Raw genomic sequence first — 20962 nt, 5'->3', positions numbered from 1 at the left:
AGGATTTAAAAAAAAAAAAAAAAGAGTCCTTAGAATACCATTAAAAAAAAAAAAACTATAGGTGGCTTTAAGAGGCTAGTGCCAAAACTCCAGGTATTTCCCTTCATTATTGACTCTAAATTCCACCCAGCTTTCAAGGACAGCTCTATCTTAGGTCTTGACCAATCCAGATGACAACACTGAGCTGTCCTGGTTCTGAACCCCAAAGGTACATAATCTCTATCCCGAATCATATGCAACACATACACAGAAAAGCCCGGAAACAAACACCCCAGTGCTATGATACACAGGCAGAATACAGGATTACATTCACCTAGAGGAGACAGTACGTGAAGTAGGATATTGACTGACGTCAGTGGATTCATCAACAGGAAAAGGACTGCCGGAATTGTAGCGCTAAAACTCCAGTAATGTAGGCAGTGAAAGTGAAACTGTGAGTAAGCAAGGAGCTTGAGGGACTCCAGCAAGAGAGGAACAGCAGCAGGAATGTGGCTGGGCTGGTCGAAGGGAAGGGACGAGAAGTGACAGGCATTATCTCATTTAGCCCCCCACCGATTTTACGAAGCTCACTGCTGTCCAACGATATCCTAAAGGTCATACAGGTGATGCATGGAGGAATCTGATCTAACCCACTACAACCCAGTTTTTATGCATCCAGAGTAAAACTGGACTTAAAAAGCCACAGGGAATATAAGGCAAAATGTGGAGACAAAACTGGACCTGCAGCTAGGATGACAGGTTACTGAGCAACTGGCCCAGCATTCTTTCGATCCCCCGACTAGATGTGGGGCTGGTCCCACAGTCCAGCAAAGAGGGCCCTTGAGCGGTACAGGCTGAAGGACGATGAAGCACGGTCCCTAGCGCACGTTAACTTATTAACATCTATTGGACCACACTCGGATCTCTTGATGGCTGTGTAGGTTCTTTTTTTATTGTGGTAAAAATTAACATGCACAATTTACAATTTTAACCCTTTGTAAGTACAGTTCAGTAACATTAAGTACATTCACGATGTTGTGCGACTATCACAACTATCCTACGGGTTCTCTGGCACACTTTATTCTTCACTGAGCTTAGCACAGTACTATGCACACAGAGAGCGCCCCACAAGTAAATGGGTGACTTGCCTAGAGACCATCACGTCCATGTGACGGTAAGGAGGGGGTGCGGTCACTCTGGTTATGTTCCCAAGTACTTGGTGCCTGAATGGAGCTTCTGTGAGCCCACGACCACGTGGAATAGTGCTCAGGGCCCTGGGAATAGTACTCAGGGGCTCTTCTTTGAGCTTCTGCCCAACAACAATCTGTCCTCATGCAGATTGTTATAAATAGAACATTTGTATAGAGCTACGGCTAGAGTCAAACTCTTCCTGCATAAGCCTTCACTAGACTAGGGGTTGGGAACGGCGTACGTAACCTAATAGTACATACAACTGTTAAATGGCCTCACACCCTTAGTTTTCCTTTCATGTGTCTGTGGCATTAGAAGGGAAATGCATGTGTCTTGAATGATAACTTTTTACATGTTTAGTTTGTTTTTTAAATCAACTTTATTGAAGTATAATTCACATATATTATAATTCACACATTTCATGAGTATGTACCAATGACTTTTGACAAATGTATATATTTGTAAAACCACACATGTACAGATTTTACAAGCTGCATTAGATCAGAGATTGTGTGTTACAACTGAATAAATCCTGATTCTAAGATTAGCAAATATTTTGGGATTCTTATATCATTCTCTTTTATATACAAATATATTAATAGATTGTACAGATACCTAATCCAGAAACTTCAAACATTTTGCCTCTTCTGACTTAGAGGCATCAAAAAAAGGAAAATGCTTTAAACAATCTACTATATTCAATTTTAAGCATTATATTTCAAGAAAAAAATCCACAAACTAGAAAACATGCAGAGCAAGGGACGAACACTGAAAAGCCCAGAAATCACATTCTGGGAATCCATCAGAAAAATTGAGGGTTTTAGGAGAAGAAACATGGTGACATAAGGCAGAGTGAGGAAGGACAATGCAGATCCCCAAAGGGTAAAACACTTTTATGTGGAGAAGAGACAGAACCTGTTCAGCACGGGGTCCAGGAGGGGACAGTACCAGAGAGAGGTTCAGAGAGGAGGTCTGGGGCATAAAGTGTTCCTGCACTGTAACTGTTTAAAAGGAGGCAGAACATCCGTTTAAGAAACTGGGGCATGACTAGAAGGATTAGTTGTCCTCTGAAGTCCTGGTTACCTCCAATCCTGAGACTGTGTGATCTAGGAACCTCTTCTGATTTAAAGCCAGGTGCCAAGGAAACAGTAATTCAAAAATGCACAGCCCCAAACAACAGTTTGATCAAGAGCAAAGAAGTGAACCTAGCCAGGTGCACTGCTAACCTGCATGGACACACACACACATGCACTCATACAGCCAACCTTCCCATAATTCCTTGGATGACAGAATAATGTAGAAAAATTATAACAGGAAACCCATTCTATCTCTTCCACCCAATTCACTTGAGGTTCCCTAATCTGTGTTAACAGTGCCACTGGCTACTGGATTATGGAGAGTAAAGCCTGAATGTTTCTCTTTGACTTTTCCATCTTCTTCTAACTTCTACCGCAGAAATACCTCAGCTGTCCCTTCCCTTTACACAGTAGTCCTCCCGTAGCCACGGGGAATATGTTGCGTGATCCCCGACGGCTGCCGGAAACTGTGGATAGTGCTGAACCCTATATAGACTGTTCTTCCCTACACATACACACACTAGACAGCCTTTCTTTGGCATGTCCGAATTGCCAGCATCTTCACTTTTACACTTTGAGACCATTATTACGTAAAATAATGGTTACCGGAACACGAGCATTGCAGTACCATGACTGTCGACCTGATACACCGAGACAGCTGTTAAGTGACTCAGGGCGGGGAGCGCGTACGGTGTGGATGCTGCGGGCAAAGGGATGGCTCATGGCTGGGGCCAGGCGGAGCAGCATGGTGCCAGACTGCTTCATGCTCGTCAGAATGATGTGCATTTAAGACCTGTAAGTTACTTTTTGAATTTTGCATTTAATATTATCATGTTTGGCCGCAGTATCTGAAACCATGGAAAGTGAAATTGCAGAAAGCACCGCCACAGGTAAGGGCAAGACTACTACACTTGTATTGCCACTGCTCTTGGTGAAACTCTTGCAGTTGGTTCCTAACTAGTTATCCTGCCTGTGATCACCCCCTTCTCAAGGCCATATTCACACTGCTGATAGTGAACTTTCTGAACCCAGAATGGAGAGACCACACCACTCTAACCTGCTCAGAAATCTACACTGGCTCCTACAAAGTGAAGTTCAAATTCCTTGGTATGGCCTTCTGTGCCATCTCAGTCGCAGCCTCCTTGCTTTGCTTGCCCCTGGGACCGAATGCTTTGATTTCAGCACAGTACTTGCCATTCCCGGAACGTGCTGAACTCCGTGACTTTGTTCAGCTGTTTTCAAATGCACCCTCTCACTCCACCTGTGGACACTTCACTCAACTTCCAAGACTCAAGCAAATGCTACTCATCTTGTGAAGCTACCTGCTTCCACCCCATAACCCCTGCTGCCCTCCCTTGGAATTAAATGCGTCTTCTTGGAGCTTATAATACTTCTCATCATATCTTACTTTTGCATTTAACAGTCATGCCTGAAGTTTCAGTTTGGGGGTCCAAGCTTATCTCTCCCCACTGTAAATCCTTGAAGGCAGAGAGCGGGTTTCATTTATTTCTGTATCTGATCAGACCCCCGATGCCTAGGATCTAACACAGAAACTTTTGTTTAACAAGTGCTTAATAAATGTTTATTGAACTGACTTAGAACAGTCTTAAAGATTGTAACTTCTATTAAATTTTTAACCAAAAATCTAGTGATCAATAAAAGCCTTTTAGCTTTGGGGCCAAAACCAGTTATGTACTTACATTCACTAGGAGAGAGAATTCTGTGACCAGTTGACTAAGTCCAATTAAGTCCTTAAAAAGAAGAGAGAAAAAAAGGAAGTTACTTGTTTTTATGCCTCACAGTTACCAAAGGGCAAATTTTTTTTTCACATACCGCTTCTAAGGTTTCCCATGATTCTGCAGCATTTTGATCTCGAGGAATTTCAGGCAATGCGTATATCTGAGTCAGACTCTGAGGGTCAGCTCCAGCTTCAGCTTCAGCAGCATGAAATGCTCCTGGGTGAACACAGCCTCATGGTTAGAGTTTATTTGCTTTGTTTAGAAAGGTGATGGCATGAATCAATGCCACAAAACAGCTGTCACGCAAAATGCTTACTAACTGAGTTCAGGCCAAAAGTAAGTTGATTATTCTATAAAACTAGATTTATCTATAGGCCGAGTGTTCCCGTGTTAACAAATGTTTTTCCTTTAATTCGTCTACAAAGTCATCTGAAAAATGGGTACAAATACTCCCTACCCAATCTGAACAACTAAAATGAGACGTGGAAGAAGCACCAAAAGAAAACTATTCTATTCGGCCAACGTTCCATGAAGAGATCCCCAGGTTTAACATTTTTTATTCCTAAATCATTAACTTTTTGTTGTTGTTATTTTAGTGAGCTGTTAAAAGTGGGGAAGTGATGTGTCAGCAATGAAAAGCAGTCACTTTGGTAACTAATTTGTTGTCAAACAAATACCTATTACCATATGTATATTTCTGTATGTGTTATCACCTTACTTCTCTTCAAAGTCATTTTTCTGGCCTATACCTCCATTGCTTCTAATTCTTTTCTGAGTTTTAAAAAGTCATCAACCCACTAAGGCTTTCCTCATTAAACACTGTTACGGTATGAAATAATTTATGCTCCAAACTCCACCTTCAAGTCTCTCTTATTTCCTTGTATTGGTTTTATCAATCATTCACTCATTAAACTTATATTTACACTATCCTACTCCATCCCTGACAGTGTGCTAAAATGCCACGGACACAATGCTAAACCAGAAAAACAGTTCCAAGGAGTCAACACAGTGCAGCGGTTAAGAGTATGGGCCTCGTCAGAAAGACCTGGGTAAGCATCCTGTTTGGGCTATTTACTAGCCCTTTGACTTGGGAAAGTATGTTGTTTTTCTGACTTATTTTCCTCATTTATAAAATGAGATGATACTTTGCACCTGGCTTACATACCAAGCATTGGGTTGGCCAGAAAGTTCGCTTGGTTTTTTTCATACACTGTCTTAGCAGCACTCAGCCGTCTTTAGCTTCATTTAAAACAATTTTGTTAGATTGTATTGTGACAGCTGTCACATCAGTGTGCAATTTAAAAAAAAACTTAACAAAGTTGTGCATTTTTGTAGACATTTTAATATTAAAGATGGAAGAAAATAAGCAACACTTTCAGCATTTTATGCTTTATTATTTCAAGAAAGGTAAAAACACAACTGAAATGCAAAAAAAGGATTTGTGCAGTGTATAAGGAAGATGCTGTGATTGATTGAATGTGTCAAGAGTGGTTTGTGAAGTTTAATGCCGGAGATTTCTCCCTGGACAATGCTCTATGGTTGGGTAGACCAGAAGAAGTTGACAGCAATCTCTAGACATTAATTGAGAACAATTAACATTGTACCACATGGGAGCTAACCAACATACTCAAAATGCCCAAATTAATAAAGTAGTTGGTGAGAATGAAAAATGTGTCTCTCATTTTATGGAAAAAACCATTTGGACTTTTCGGCCAACCCAATGTAAGTCGTTAATAGTTATCCCTACCGACATTGCTACTGCTATTTTTATTAATGAAACTTACCATGTAGTGTGTGGTCAGACGTGTTAACAGGCAAGTTCCGTCTGATCAGAACTGGGATATGGGTAAGTGCGGAGTGCTACGCGAGCACAGAAGAGAGACCCAGAGTTGAGGAGGAGAGAGTGGCCTGAGAAGGTTCTGAAGCTAAAGCCTGAGGGTGAACAGAAATTATATAAGCGAACTGGGTCACGAGTGGAGGGCGAAGCAGAGAGTGCTCAGATCGGGGAGAAGAGCACGGTGCACAGCCTGGGAACTGAAGGGGGTTCAGCACAGCGGAAGCATGCTCATGACAAGGGGAAAACAAGGCTGAGGTTGGAAATTGAGGGTGACATTACTCATGGCATCCTAAACTCTGTTAAAGAGTTTTGTCTTCCTGTGAGATCCCTCTGGAACTAGTAAGTGGAGTAGGAGACTACTGTGAGGCTGCAGGGCGCCATATCAGATTTCGGATTTAGAAAGGGGACCACAGGTGTGGGGTGAAGAGCAGATTAAGGATGAAGTAATCAGAGAGTGAAAAGCCAGTTGGGAGGCTTCTCAGTGTCTGGTGCAAAATGAGGAGGGTCGGCTCTAGGACAGTGGCAGCGGAAACGCACAGAGGACATCTGAAGGCGTCCTTCCCTTTGTCCCCCTTACTTCAAGCTTAAAACAACACTTGCCACTTCAAAATTTTCTGGGCACTCAGTATGGACGTGTTGGGTACCAGGGATGAAAATGAAATGCAAAATAGTTGTTCTCCAGGAAGTTATATTCTAGAAGAGTTAGACATACAAAGAGACAATCCTAAAACAGTAAGAGAGTTCATTAAGACCTAGGTAAATAGACAGAGATACTCGAAGTGCCTTGTGGGAGCTCCAAGCTGGGGCGGCATCTGACCTGGCGTGGTGTGGTGTGCAGTTTAGGGGACAGCTCCCTAAAACGGATGATCTTACTAGGGAGAGAAGACAGGAATATGAATTCTAGGTAGAAAGACCAGCATGAAAAAGGCCCTGAAACAAGAAAGAACATAGCTTGACATAAAATCAGCAGTTTGGTCTTGCCAAACCATAAAGTAAGACGTGTCCAGTTACACGTAGAAGACGTTACAGATGGTCCGCAGCGGCCTGGCAGTCCCGCCAAAGACTGGGTCTTATCAGGCAGACAGGGCAGAGCTCCTGACAGGTGGCAAGCAGGGAAATGACAGTGACGCGTGACACCTGATCTAATCCTAAAAGTCTTTAAAACACTAAGTCCAACTTCTCTCTCAATTTCTTTTCCCATCCTGGCCTATAAACGAGCAGTATTTTATAAAACTGCATTACTAGTTTACTTTCAATAACTAGTTTACTAGTTAAATTCATGAGTGTTTTCCCTCTCAAGGGAAAAAAACTGTTTAAATTGTTTTAGGAAGGGCATAGTCAACTGACTAAAAAGTAATTTCTGGGCTTATTAGAATTGACCATGTTCTTTTAAATTTTAATCTTAACTCATCAGAATATATTTTCTTACCCAAAGGAACAGCAAAAACATGACATACAGAGTAAGTTTTACATTACAACATTATGGCAAGTCTCCAGTATTTTAAAAGCTTTCTATGATCTTTATAAATGCTCGAGTTATTTAGCCCAGGCCCTAATGTCACTAAAGACACTTCCATTTGAACTTCAGTCGAGACAGATGAATTACTCTAACACCTTTCTTGTACTTACTACTCCTAGTGTAAGAACTTCAACTTCTTTAATACCATGATGAATAGTGATAACTTGGTTATCAACAGCCTAAATGTAAAGCATAACTTTATAAACACGGCGACCACTCTGAAGATTTTTTTAAGGCAGAGATTCAAATAAATTATCCCAGGGTCTCTAACAAAATAAGGAGGAATTATCATTTGGAAATTCTTGATGTAAAATGAAGGGATGGGGACTGTTTGGCATTTTAGGCAAACATGGCAGACTTCCCTCAGTGAAGACTAATAAATGGTTAAGTTGTTTACATTCACCTGAAACCAAGCTGTGTATGCATCTTAGTTCAAAATGAAGTCTTGGAGCAAAGAAATCTGTTTTCTTCCACGGAAAATCATGCTGTAAACTTACAAGGCTGAACATCACTAGTCATTTCAAGGTACGACTAATAATTGAGAAATGAAACCCTTTCATTTCTACAACTTCCACAACTGATTTGTTCCAGCTTGTACTGTAAATCTGTACTTCAGTGGTCATTCACCAACTTTGAACTTTTACAGATTGCTACCGACATGAGAAGGCAAAACACGGTCACAGATTTATAGCTGCAGGAAATAAGGCTAAAGAGCTCGTCTGTCCACATACGTCAAAATTGTCAAAATCGCTCTTGTTTTATACAACACAGCAACCTCAGCTTGTTCTGGCTGCGTGCAAACAACTGTGAGGGTAAAGGATGCAGATCTCACTGCTGCTTTTCTAACTCCAGTTTTAAAACCTTAGTATTGACTTATAAACTCAAATAAGCATTAAGATAGTTGTAGTTGAAGTGAGAAATAAGCTTAGTAACATGGACATAGACTTTTCCCTTCTATGCATCTAAACGTCCCTTCATCACTCATTGATTCGCACTCGCTGTCTCCCTCTCCACAAGCCCCCCCTTCTCTCTCCATACTTCACGGGGAGCAGTCATTTTACTGAGAACTACAACACAACAGATAGAGAATTTCCACTCAACTTTACTACATTAGAAAAAGTGTCATTATAAATCTCAATTATTCCCAAAATATTTCCTGAATTTTTTCATGTTCTGACAGCTTAAAAATACTGAAATTAATTTACTAAACATCTACATAAACCCATCTATCGAAATAAAATGACATCTAAGAAATGCGCCTTCACTTAGTGGCAAAGAAGGATTTTTAAGAAAATTACGACCAATTGAAAACACACCTTCTGAATCGTATACGAAAACCATCTACATGTTTTACAAAACAGTTCAGCACATATATATATGCCTGTGATAAAATTCAGTATTTCATCAAATTCAATATGCTGGTCTGAAGTTCCCAGAAGCTTTAAGATTGGATCCTTTTCTTTTGCGAGTATATGTTTAACATGTAGTAAGATTCTGTTCCACTGCACGGGTGAAGTTGTGTGCTGGATGGGGAGAGAGAAAAGACAAAGACGGAGAAGAGCGGCGACTCGCTCTGCGTGACTTGATACACCTCCCTAAACACAAATGGAATCTGGGGCCCATCACCTCCCTCGGGGGGGAGCAACGGGCTAAACGTGAAATGACACCCAAACAAGGCAGCAGGGCGTTTCTCAGACCAAGCAAGACTGGCGGACGTTTGCTTTGGGAACTCTCAGAAGCTGGACGAAACAAACGGCAAAATCATCACAGATCCCCTAAACTTAATAAGCTTCTTTCCCTCTCCAGGGAACATAAAACTCCCTATTCTACTTGTCACTTCTCTCTGTAAATGAAAAACTATTTTTGCATTTGATCTCGCTCGTGGAAATGTGGCAACGTTGCCCCTGAATCTCTGCTGATGTTTCCAACCAATTTATTTAGAATCAGACTGAATTTTTGAAAGGGAAAGTATTTTCAGGCACTTCTATGCAAATCAAACACATTTTTTTTCCTGTATAGGCTGTCACTACTATAATGAGTATCTGAAGTAAAAATAAAGAAAAACCAGAGAACACTGGATAAAAAAACATGTAGAATGACAGAAGAGATTCCATAGCTAAAAGAAGACCAATGTGGAGCAAATCCAATTCCCACCCCACTACTAAACTCTCATGTAAATTAGTGCTTTCATGTCACATTCTTCTCCTCCCGCCCTCTCAATCATTTTTAAATAATATTTCTGAATTTAAGGCAGCCTAGTAGAAAGTCTCATATTTGGTTAAAAAAACTCACGCACTTGGTGAGGCAGTTAATTTTAACTGCTTCATGTTGGCAATGGATTCAAAGTCAAAGTGCAATCTGACTGGCAGACTGTTCAGAATCAAAATTCTAACCCTGTTTCAGGTGTAACTTGGGTGTTCGATTTTATAAATGGAATGACTGTCAACGAAAGCAGCACTAGCTGCAGAGATTCAATTCCGTAGTTTCTCCCAGGGTTCAAGCAGTCAGGTCTGAGGCCAATCTGGTGTTCCATGAATTGAGAAGTCTGAGAATCAAGAGAGGTGGAAGATGAAGTTCATGTTACTTCTTCTCTTTTGCCCTCAGGCTCTGCCCCTCTCTTTTTCCTTCCTCCTGTGTACATGCTTCCCAAATTTTGCCAACATTTTAAACTACCAGTCAGCTTCCTCTGGAGAAAGTTAACTGCCAGCAGACTGGGTAAAGTGCCTCCTTCTACTAATCACCCAATTCCTCAGACGGTGCATGAGCCCAAGTTTGTTGAGCGCAAACAGTCCTGCTGTTAGAAACACCAATAACACAATAACAAAATAAAAACTAAAGCACGTGTTAGAATAGTATCACATTGTAAGAAAGGTCGCAGATAGAACCGACAAATTTTTTGTTTGCTGGTGATGGGCAATTCAAAGTCACAAAGCCCAAGAGCCTGAAGCCAGAGATGCTCTCCAGAAAAACCAGCATGTCCTCACTGTGGGTACCGCCTCCAACTGTCCGGGTGGGTGAGACGGCCCCTAGTCACATGGAACTCTAACACCGTGTGTCTCTACACATGCACAGAAAGTATCAATTTGTACTAAGTGATAAAAACAGCATTAAGCCCCATCAGTATGGTGGTGATAATTATATATGAACAGAATAATGTAAACAGTCACTAGGGTCTATCAAAAGCATTCTTCCCAAACACTCTTCAACTAAGGGCTGAGTGCTAACATTTCCTTCTTCCCAAAGCAACAGGTTAGGGCCTGGTTGTGCACCGCGACATGATTGTAGCACATCTGAAATCACAAAACTGTCTCTAAAAAGACAGTTACTCATTTATATTTAGAAATAGTATTTAGAAATAGTATTTAGAAAACATTTATCAATGGTCCACTGTGTGCCAAGCATTATGTACTTTGTGCTAGGTACTAAGGATACAATAAAAGCAAGATTGCAGAAACTCAGGATGATGACCTAAATGTTTCTTCGATTTTTTTCTATTTCCTTGTAAAATACTGGATTATTAGCACTGACAATATAAGGTTAAAAACAATTAGGAGCCTCCTGGGTAAAGGAATAAAGGAAAACTAGGCAGCTGTAGCATCTGTCAGACTCTATGCTAACTTGTAATTTATGTATACGTCACCTTTTCCTAAAGACTTAAGCAACTTAGAACATATATAAAAGGTAAAAAGATGGCATAAATTAAAAATTAAAAGGAAACTCTAAAACAAAAAAAGGAAAACCCCAAAACAAGAAAGGGCAGCAATTATGAAATAAAGCCAGTATAGTTTAAAAATTTGGCTTTTGGTAGTAAAAAATCGGATTTAAGCTTTCTAGTAGAGAAACCTTATCATTGCTGCCAGTCAATACCCGTTAAGATTTAAAAGGGGGAAAAAAGGTCATTTTCTCTGAAGTACGTACTACTATGCATTAAACTAAGATTTTTTTCAGGGTTCCTTATAAAGACATTGCTATAAAATAATCAACAATTATCCATTATATGACAAGCATGATATTCTCCTTAGGAAATACTTTGAAATTTATTTTCAATATATAGACCGATAGGTACTTAAAGGCCTGAAGTTCCACTTTACACAGCACAGCCTCAAAATTTGTATCCTGCAAGACTTCTGGGGTATGCATCTCCAGGCCCACTCGGGGCCCGAGACCCTGGAGACGCGTATTATCCGCAGTCTCTGCACAAGGAGGCGAACTTTAATTAACTGCGTCACTATGATCAAGAATAAGACTAGTACATTACCACCAACAGTCACAGATCTGGTCAAAGAAGGCTGTAACAAAGTTTCTTCATCATTAAATTGTTTCTTAAGTTCTTCTACAGATTCCAGATGGAGTTGGAGAAATTCTGTTGTTGCTGCTGATGCTTCTTCTTTCACAGGGTCTATCATTCTCTTCAGAAGTCCCAGGTCATCCTTCCGGACCTTCAAACAAAGCTTCTCCATTTCTCGGATATTGGAGCGGAGTTGCTGTAAAAAAAAAAAAAATCATTAAAGCCACCATATAACTTAGTATAAAATACCTTTATTTCAGAGGTAATCTGATCAACAGTTATGAGTGAAAATGATTACAAGTAATCTGCACAATAAAATGTATGCAGAATACTTTTCTATTTTTCATGTCTCTGACCCAAACCAGCTTCTTTAGAACTCACATCCTCAGACTTTGATGTATTTAATGTTTTTCCTTCATTAAATATGATTATTACAAAGGTAACAAATGCTCTTCATAATATATCAAACACTGCATATCAAGAAAACATACTGAGGAAAATTTCATAATTTTCCCACTTCACCAATCCCACCATCTCTCTTAACCCACATTTTTCATTGTTCATGCGAAGACTCACACACCTAGCCATTTTTTCACACACAAAATGGATTACGTTAGCACAATCAATTACGATTTGTCATTCCCCACCCCAACTTAGCAATACAGCCGCGAGTGTCTCTCCTGGTCAACAGCTGTGTGTGCCATATTCCATAACGTGAAGGGAAGGCCGTTTGCTCAGTCACTCCCCCGGTGATCAACAGTCATGCTGTTTCCAGTTTGGGGTTATTACAAACCATGAAACAAATATTCTTGGGTATAAATCCTAACACCACAACAGTATATAATAGTGTTATAGGAAATACTATTATACAGTATTTTGTAGAAATGATTCTCAAAAGTAAGAGTACTCAAAGAACAATGTGAATCATTTCAATAGCTATTATCAGCCTTTCCCCCCAAAGGCTGTACCAGTTCACACTACACCAAGACGAGTACCCATTTCCCCACATTCTACCAGTGCTACATGGAATCGCGTTTTTCACTTTGCATTTGTCTCTGAGTAAAGTTGCTGGATTTTTTCCAAATGACTGTCCCCTCTTTTAAAAAAACATCTATTAGCATAACCATACACTTTCCTCTAATGTGCTAATACAATGACATAGAAGCAAGTTTCATGAACAGAGCCATCTTTATATTTCTGAAATAAACCTTTCCTGTGTGTGTAGAGTCTTTTAATACACTGTTGGGTTCAATTGCTAGTATTTTATTTGGAATGTGAGCAAATGAATACGTGTGTGTGCACACATGTGTGTATATATGAACAATATGTGTCCACACTGTCTTTATTAGGTTTAAACTCACTTTAACAGGTTCAGGGTGTGCTAGCTTCATAACCTGAGGAGGTTTCCACCTTTTCAGTGGTCTATACTTTGAAAAACATAATAACCAACTATTTTTTGGCAATTAAATAAAATTAACTTACAAGAATAACCCCAGAATAATTTTAAAAATCATAGATCTCTATCCATGCACTATTTTAAATTCTTTTCCCTTAATGTATTTTTCAAAGGTACTTATGCAAATTCCATATAGAAAGACAGGAGAAAAGTATTAATTTCTTTAATTTCTGAAGAGCATACTCTTGAGTCACGCGTTGCATCCCATATTATTACATTCCACATTATTACATAGAGACAAATTGTTTAAAAGTAGTTCAGAATTTATTTGATTACATAACAGCAACGCTAGGGTTAAAACCCAAGTATTCTTAAAAGTCCAGTACTCTTTCCATTAAACTATAAGCATAATGCCTGTGTATATGGCACCTAATACAAGCTAAAGTATGCATTTTAGTTTAGTAAAATTAAAGCCGATTCTGAAAATAAAGTTCACCTGTAAGATTTTCCGGGTGACTCAGAAGCACGGGCCTCCACCCTACCCTGCCCCTCAGCTTCCTCTAACTGCGTGTCCACGCTCACCATCCGAATGAGCGCCGGAAACCTAAGATCACTGACCTACAGATCAACGCGAGCATCCGGGTGTGAATATCGCAGAACCCTGAGAAGCCCATTTGCCCACCCAACCCAACCTCACGATTTCACAACAAGGAAACTGGAGCCCAGATGAACACGGTGGCAGAATCAGGGCTACAATCCAGGCCTCAAACCCTGAAAAGATACTGTTTCCAACACACCACTATCTCTTGGCTGTGTGATTCCTTAACTGGGTAAATTAAACCAAAATTAGTCATGTACTAAACAGCTAAAATTAAAGTCTGACTTTATCAACTATGGCAAGAATCTGGCACCCAAAGGGACTCACATTCACTGGAAGGAGTATAAAATGAGTACAACTACCTTGGAAAATAGACTGGCATCATTAATGAAAGTTGAAAATAAGGATGCCTGGTGAACCAGGAATTCCTGTCCAAGGAATACCACTCAGCAGAAACGTGTGCACATGTGTACCAGTAAAAATATCCAAGAATGTTAACAAAACTGAAAACACCCAAACATCCCTCGAATGAGCACACTATGATATAAACTCATAAAATGAGATATATACAGCAAGGAAAAGGAATGAACTACTGCTACAGATAACAAAAGCCAGGAACAAAACATATATTCTGTTTAATTCAATTCATGTAATGTTCAAAAACAAACTGAACTATAATTTTAATGACACATTTGTATGGCAAAGCTATATAGAAAAGCTAGGAAGTAGTTGCCATATAAATCAAACTCGTGATTAGTTCCGAGGGGAGAGAGTTAGTTATAACTGGGAAAGGCTTCTTGAATGCTGGTGATTGTCTATTTCTTGACCTGAGTAGTGGTTACATGATGTTCGCAGTATAATTTGTTTAGGGGTATATTTATGTTTTATGTATTTTATAACACATGTTATATTTCACAGTAAAAAGTGGTAGCAAGAGTTTTAGAAAACAAAATAATATTAACTTGTATAATTGGTTAACCTCAGCACAGAAACAAGTTTGAAAGCATTGGGCAGAGGTGAATTGAGTGGCAATCTCATTGTGGAAGTATATTCGGTGCCACCTTGCTGGATAAAATATATTCATTCATTCGACTAGACTGGGTTGGTAGGAACGTGGTCTATGACTTTTCTGCACCATTGTGTCCTCAAGGCTGTGTTTGATCCCTGATATAGTTTGATTCATTTAAACATAATAAATGAAGGAATGCTTTCTTGCTATTTTCCACAAAGGGGCGAAGCAGTGGTCCAAGAATAGGATCTCCAACCATCAAAAACTAGCTAGAATTTTTCCCTAAGAAAGCATAATTTAAGTCCTAGCATATGAAACATCTCATCTTCCATTAGTTGGAAAAGTAATAAGAGGAATGACTTTTTAGAAATTAATTCTGACATACAAGCATAAGATAGTGACGTGGGAATGAAACCCATGAGAGAGAGCAATCACACTATCTTGGAATTCGTACACTTACAACAAGGAATACTGAAAAGAGTCATAACTTAGGGAAGTGAATCGAGTTTAGAGAAAACAGTTGTATGATGCTAATGGCAGAAATGATATTGTGATAGGATCTTTTCTAAAAGAGAGATAGTTTCTAAAAACTGAAATTACGACAATGAAAAATGTTAATCTGATAAGAAGGAACAAAAAGTGGCATCTCAAAAATCCAATATAGCTCCGTAAGGCACGCTGTGACGAGTTCAGAATTTGAAGAGACCTAAAGAAAAGGAATGAAAAGGCAGGCATGTGAACGAGGACGAATATGAAAGAGTGGCATGAACTGAGAATCATGTAAGTAATGTAGGAGCCCGGAATGAGCAGAGGCTGGTGAAACACGTTAAGAACAATACAAAGGATTTAAGGAATATATGTAGAGCAAGAAAAACAGGAAAGAAGTTTGAGGCCCACGGCTTGGGGCAGATGGTATAATGGTAGCAGATGATGCAGAGAAAGTAGAACTACTTAACTCCTATTTTGCTTGAGATTCCCTATTAAGGAGAAATATTCAGAACTGAAAGGGGCATAAGAAACATGCTCAGAGGACACGTGGACACCTTATTGTATCTGGACAGGCTTCATCAAGGGGTTAAGATCTGAGCTGTCTGAAAAGAATAATACTGGGAAAATGGAACATACAAAATAGAAAGAATAGACTGGGAAAAGATAGAAGTAAAGTAGAAGGGTAGAAGCTTTCTAAATATTGTATTTCATCAGTGTTAGGACACAGTATCTTTTCAACATTTTAACGTCTCTGAAACTGGAATTCATCTTACAATACATGATAAAAAAACATTCTGTCATTCTTAGCTGGCACCACTTTCTCCTTCTTAGAGGTATTCAAAATAACAGTGTGTGTTACAGCCCTGGCTGGGTGGCTGAGTTGATTAGAGCATCATCCTATGCACCGAAAACTTGTGGGTTCAATTCCTGGTCAGGGCACGTGTCTAGGTTGTGGGCTCGAGCCTCGGTCGGGCATGTGGAAGGTAACCAATCAATGCTTCTATTTCACATGGATGTTTCCCTCTCTCTCTTTCCATTCTTTTTTTTTTTAAAGATTTTATTTATTTATTTATCTTTAGAGGGGAAGGAGAGGGAGAGAAACATCAATGTATGGTTGCCTCTCGTGCGTCCCCTGCTGGGAGTTGGCTTGCAGGGAACCGGCCTGCAACCCAGGCATGTGCCCTGACTGGGAATCGAACCGCGATCCTCTGGTTCACAGGCCCGCGCTCAATCCACTGAGCTACACCAGCCAGGGCTCTCTTTCCATTCTTAAAAAACATCAGTGTAAAAAAATCTTCAGATGAGGAGTAAAGAATAATAGTACATTCACAATTGATGGTGCCTTATGTTTTATTTCCTCCCTAAAACTCTACAGTCAGAGGAAAGGTCGAGGATCCTAAATCCTAATTAATCAGCTCATGAATATTAATAGAACAAATTTAAGTTTAAATTTCTCTGAAGCTTATAGTAACCTAAAAAGAGTTACCTTCTACATTCATGTTGGAATCTATTATCTTCTCTTTCATTCTCTACCTGGCTTTGCTTCTCTCTAATCTTCTTTTCTCCCAACTTCTGCCTACTATCCTCCCTTCTCCCTCTTTCCTCCCAATTCTTTCTCATTTCTACTGCTTCTTCCTTTTAAATTGTTTTTAAATATGTTATTGATTATGTAATGATTACTACAGTTGTCCCAGTTTTCCCCCTCTGCCCCCTTCACCCAGTATCCCTGATTCCCTCCAGCAGTGCCCCCTCCTTAGTTCACGTCCATGGGTCATGCATATCAGTTCCTCGGCTATTCCATTTCCTATACTGTTCTTAACAAATAGCAATCTGTACTTTTTGATCCCTGTAACTTTTCCCCTTATCCCCCTCCCAACTGATAATCCTCCAAATGACCTCCATGTCTATGATCCAATTCCTGTTCTGGCTGTTTTCTTGGTTTGTTTTTTTAGATTCAGTTGTTGATAGTTGTGAATTTGCTGCCTTTTTAATGTTCATTGTTTTCATATTTTTTTTCTTAAATAAGTCCCTTTAACATTTCGTATAATAATGGCTTGGAGATGATGAACTCCTTTACCTTTACTTTGTCTAGGAAGCACTGTATCTGCCTTTTGATTCTATGTGATAGCTTTGCTGGATAGAGTAACCTAGGTTGCAGGTCCTTGCTTTTCATCACTTTGAATACTTCTTGCCAGTCCCTTCTCGCCTGTAGTTTGAGAAGTCAGCCGACAGTCTTATGGAAACTCCTTTGCAGGTAACTCTCTGCTTTTCTTTTGCCGCTTTTAAGATTCTTTCTTCATCTTCAACCTTTGGCATTTTAATTATGCTGTGTCTTGGTGTGGTGGTGTGGTCCTCTTTATGTCCATCTTATTTGGGATGCTCTGTACTTCCTGGCCTTTGATGTCTATTTCCTTCACTAAACTAGGTAAGTTTTCTTTCATCATTTTTTAATTATATTTTATTGATTATGCTATTATGGTTATCCTAAATGTGCCCCCCTTTTCTCCCTTCTACCCAGCACTGCCCCCCACTCCCTCAGGTAATCCTGGCATCCTTGTTCATGTCCACAGGTCATGCGTATAAGTTCTTCGGCTACTCCTTTACCTGTACTGCACTTGACATTCCCATGGCTATTCTGTAACTACTTATTTGTACTTCTTAATCCCCTCACCTCTCACCCATTCTCCCACATACCTCTCCCATCTCTTTATCTTTAACCTTTGTCATTTTAACTATGATGTGTCCTGGAATAGGACTCTTTGCATCTATCTTGTTTGGGACTCCCTGTGCTTCCTGGACTTGGATGTCTACTTCNGTCCACAGGTCATGCATATAAGTTCTTCGGCTACTCCTTTACCTCTACTGCACTTGACATCCCCATGGCTATTCTGTAACTACTTATTTGTACTTCTTAATCCCCTCACCTCTCACCCATTCTCCCACATACCTCTCCCATCTCTTTATCTTTAACCTTTGTCATTTTAACTATGATGTGTCCTGGAATAGGACTCTTTGCATCTATCTTGTTTGGGACTCCCTGTGCTTCCTGGACTTGGATGTCTACTTCCTTCACCAAATTAGGGAAGTTTTCTTTCATCATTTTTTTCAAATAGACTTCCAATTTCTTGTTTTTTCCTCTTCTCCTTCTCACACCCTTATGAAGTGAATGTTGGGTTGCTTAATGTTATCCCATAGGATGCTTACACTATCCCCATTTTTTAAAATTCTCTTTTCTTCCTGTTGTTCTAATTGGTTGTTTTTTGCTTCCTTATGATCTGAATCATTGATTTTATTCTTGACTTCATCTGCTGTACTACTGTTTCCCTGTAAATTGTTCTTTATTGCAATTAGTGTGTCCTTCCTTTCTGCTGCGTCTTTTTTATGCTTTTGAGGTCCTCTTTAAGTTCCTTGAGCATCTTTACAACGAGCGATTTGAGCTCTGCATCTGATAGATTGCTTATTTCCATTTCATTTACCTCTTTTTTTGGAGTTTTTATCTGTCCTTTCATTTGAGCCATGTTTCTTTGCCTCCTCATTTAGGCAGCTTCCCTGTGTCTGTTTATGTATTAGAACTATTTTGACTTATCTTCGTGGCACTGGAACCCTGGGCTGGGGACCTGGTGTGGGTCTGGGACTCCTTGCTCCTGAGATATACCTCCTGAATTTGTATCCACCCCATGTAGAAGTGGGACCAACCTATTCTGTATCCTTGGCCCTCCTACCAGTCTGGATGGATGTGGTTTCTTCAATGCTATAGTTGTCAGACTTCCATTCAGCTCAATTTCTGATGTTTCTGAGGGATGGTTGTTCTATATGTTAGTTGTAATTTTGGTGTGGTTGTGCAAACAGGTGAGCCAAGTCTGCCTATGCCACCATCTTGACAGGAAGACAACATGTAATTTTGAGAGCAAAGTGTATATAGCAAAAAACAACTCGTAACATAATAATCTTTATGTTATGTCTGATTTCTTTACAAACACAGAGCACAAGTCCACTGGTAAATATATGTATACATACCAACATACACACCCCTATATGTGTGTGTGTGTGTATAGAGAGAGACAGAGAGAGGGGGGAGAGAGAGAAAGTCAAATTTCTATCTAGATCTCCGTTTTTCTCCACCATCTCTGTAACCCCTCCTAAATGATCTCTCGTATCCACCTCATTCTATCCCAATCTATTAACTATACTGCAGCTATAGTAACCTTTTTGAAATGTGAGAGAACAAGAGATACAGTCTTTGGAGAAAAAGACTAGATTTAGAAATACTAGGCACAGGGCTAAAAGAAGGGATTTATGTGAAAGCCAGTACGGAACAGTAAGAGCCCAGCAGCCTTCACCTAACCGGCTGCAATAACTGAAAAATAAGTACTTACAGGGAGAATGAGGATTCTCCTTTAGAAAACTAAACTAAAGCCAACTCTGGGCAGTGATACTGGAGGTTCCTCCAGAGAAAACGCTGGCCTGTCGGAGCGCCTTAAAGTCCCCCAGCAGGCAAGCAATCGGCTCTTCAGTATGTCAGAAGAGCAGGAGTTATTATATCCAAAGACAAAATCTTATTTTAAAAAAAGGAAATGAGAAAAGGCTCTTGGAAATGAAATGTAATAGCAGAAATAAAGAATTCAGTGTAATTAAAGATAAAGCTAAGAAAATCTCTCAGAAAGCAGAAGAGAAAATTAAACTAGCAATCCAAGCANTATAGAGAGAGACAGAGAGGGGGGGAGAGAGTCAAATTCCTATCTAGATCTCCGTTTTTCTCCACCATCTCTGTAACCCCTCCTAAATGATCTCTTGTATCCACCTCATTCTATCCCAATCTATTAACTATACTGCAGCTATAGTAACCTTTTTGACATGTGACAGAACAAGAGATACAGTCTTTGGAGAAAAAGACTAGATTTAGAAATACCAGGCACAGGGCTAAAAGAAGGGATTTATGTGAAAGCCAGTACGGAACAGTAAGAGCCCAGCAGCCTTCACCTAACCGGCTGCAATAACTGAAAAATAAGTACTTGCAGGGAGAATGAGGATTCTCCTTTAGAAAACTAAACTAAAGCCAACTCTGGGCAGTGATACTGGAGGTTCCTCCAGAGAGAATGCTGGCCTGTCGGAGCGCCTCGAAGTCCCCCAGCAGGCAAGCGATCGGCTCTTCAGTATGTCAGAAGAGCAGGAGTTATTATATCCAAAGACAAAATCTTATTTTAAAAAAAGGAAATGAGAAAAGGCTCTTGGAAATTAAATGTAATAGCAGAAATAAAGAATTCAGTGTAATTAAAGATAAAGCTAAGAAAATCTCTCAGAAAGCAGAAGAGAAAATTAAACTAGCAATCCAAGCATCCTAAGATCCAATAGAACAGGACTCTGCAAACTTTCGCAGCCAAGGGCCAGAGAGTAAATAGTTTAGCTTTGCAGTCCACACAGTCTCTGTTGCCACCACCCAGCCCCGCTGCTGCACTGTGAAAGCAGCCAAAGACAACGTGTAAACAAACGGGCAGATAGCAGGCCAGCGCTGGCCTGGGAGCCACAGTCTGCTGACTCTCGGAATATTTTTAAAAGAACAAAAGGAAAACACTGAGGAATAAATTCTCAAATAAATCCCTTAAGAAAATTTCCCAGAACTAAACAACATGAATTTTTTAAAATTTATTTTTATTTAATTCTTGTTCAAGTACAGTTTTCTGTCTTATACTCCCAGCCCTGCCTCTACCCCCAGTGCTCCCAACCTCCTTTCCATTTCCGCCCCCCACCTCAGTTATTGTCCATGTGTCCTTTATACTTGTTCGTGTGAGTCCATCCCCTTTTCCCCTGTGATTCTCTCCCCTCTGGTCCCTGTCAGCCTGT

At 39.9% G+C, this 20962-nt stretch overlaps 1 protein-coding gene across 4 annotated transcripts in view; it reads right to left on the bottom strand.

Moving 5' to 3' along the window:
• STX17 (syntaxin 17) overlaps positions 1-20962 on the bottom strand; it is a 54294-nt gene that overhangs the window by 5294 nt on the left and 28038 nt on the right. For all 4 annotated transcript variants that reach the window (XM_037035795.1, XM_037035797.1, XM_037035796.1 and 1 more), the window contains 3 exons: positions 11600-11825; positions 4080-4201; positions 3947-3997 (listed from right to left, as the gene is read on the bottom strand). In XM_037035795.1, coding sequence (XP_036891690.1) covers positions 3947-3997; positions 4080-4201; positions 11600-11825 — 399 coding nt within the window. The remainder of the gene's footprint in view (positions 1-3946; positions 3998-4079; positions 4202-11599; positions 11826-20962) is intronic.

This window comes from Sturnira hondurensis, unplaced genomic scaffold (assembly GCF_014824575.4).
Source record: "Sturnira hondurensis isolate 20B ecotype Veracruz unplaced genomic scaffold, ASM1482457v3 Scaffold0022566, whole genome shotgun sequence".
Taxonomy (NCBI): domain Eukaryota; kingdom Metazoa; phylum Chordata; class Mammalia; order Chiroptera; family Phyllostomidae; genus Sturnira; species Sturnira hondurensis.
Note: the sequence above shows the minus strand (reverse complement) of the source record. Positions and strands in the feature narration are given on the sequence as shown.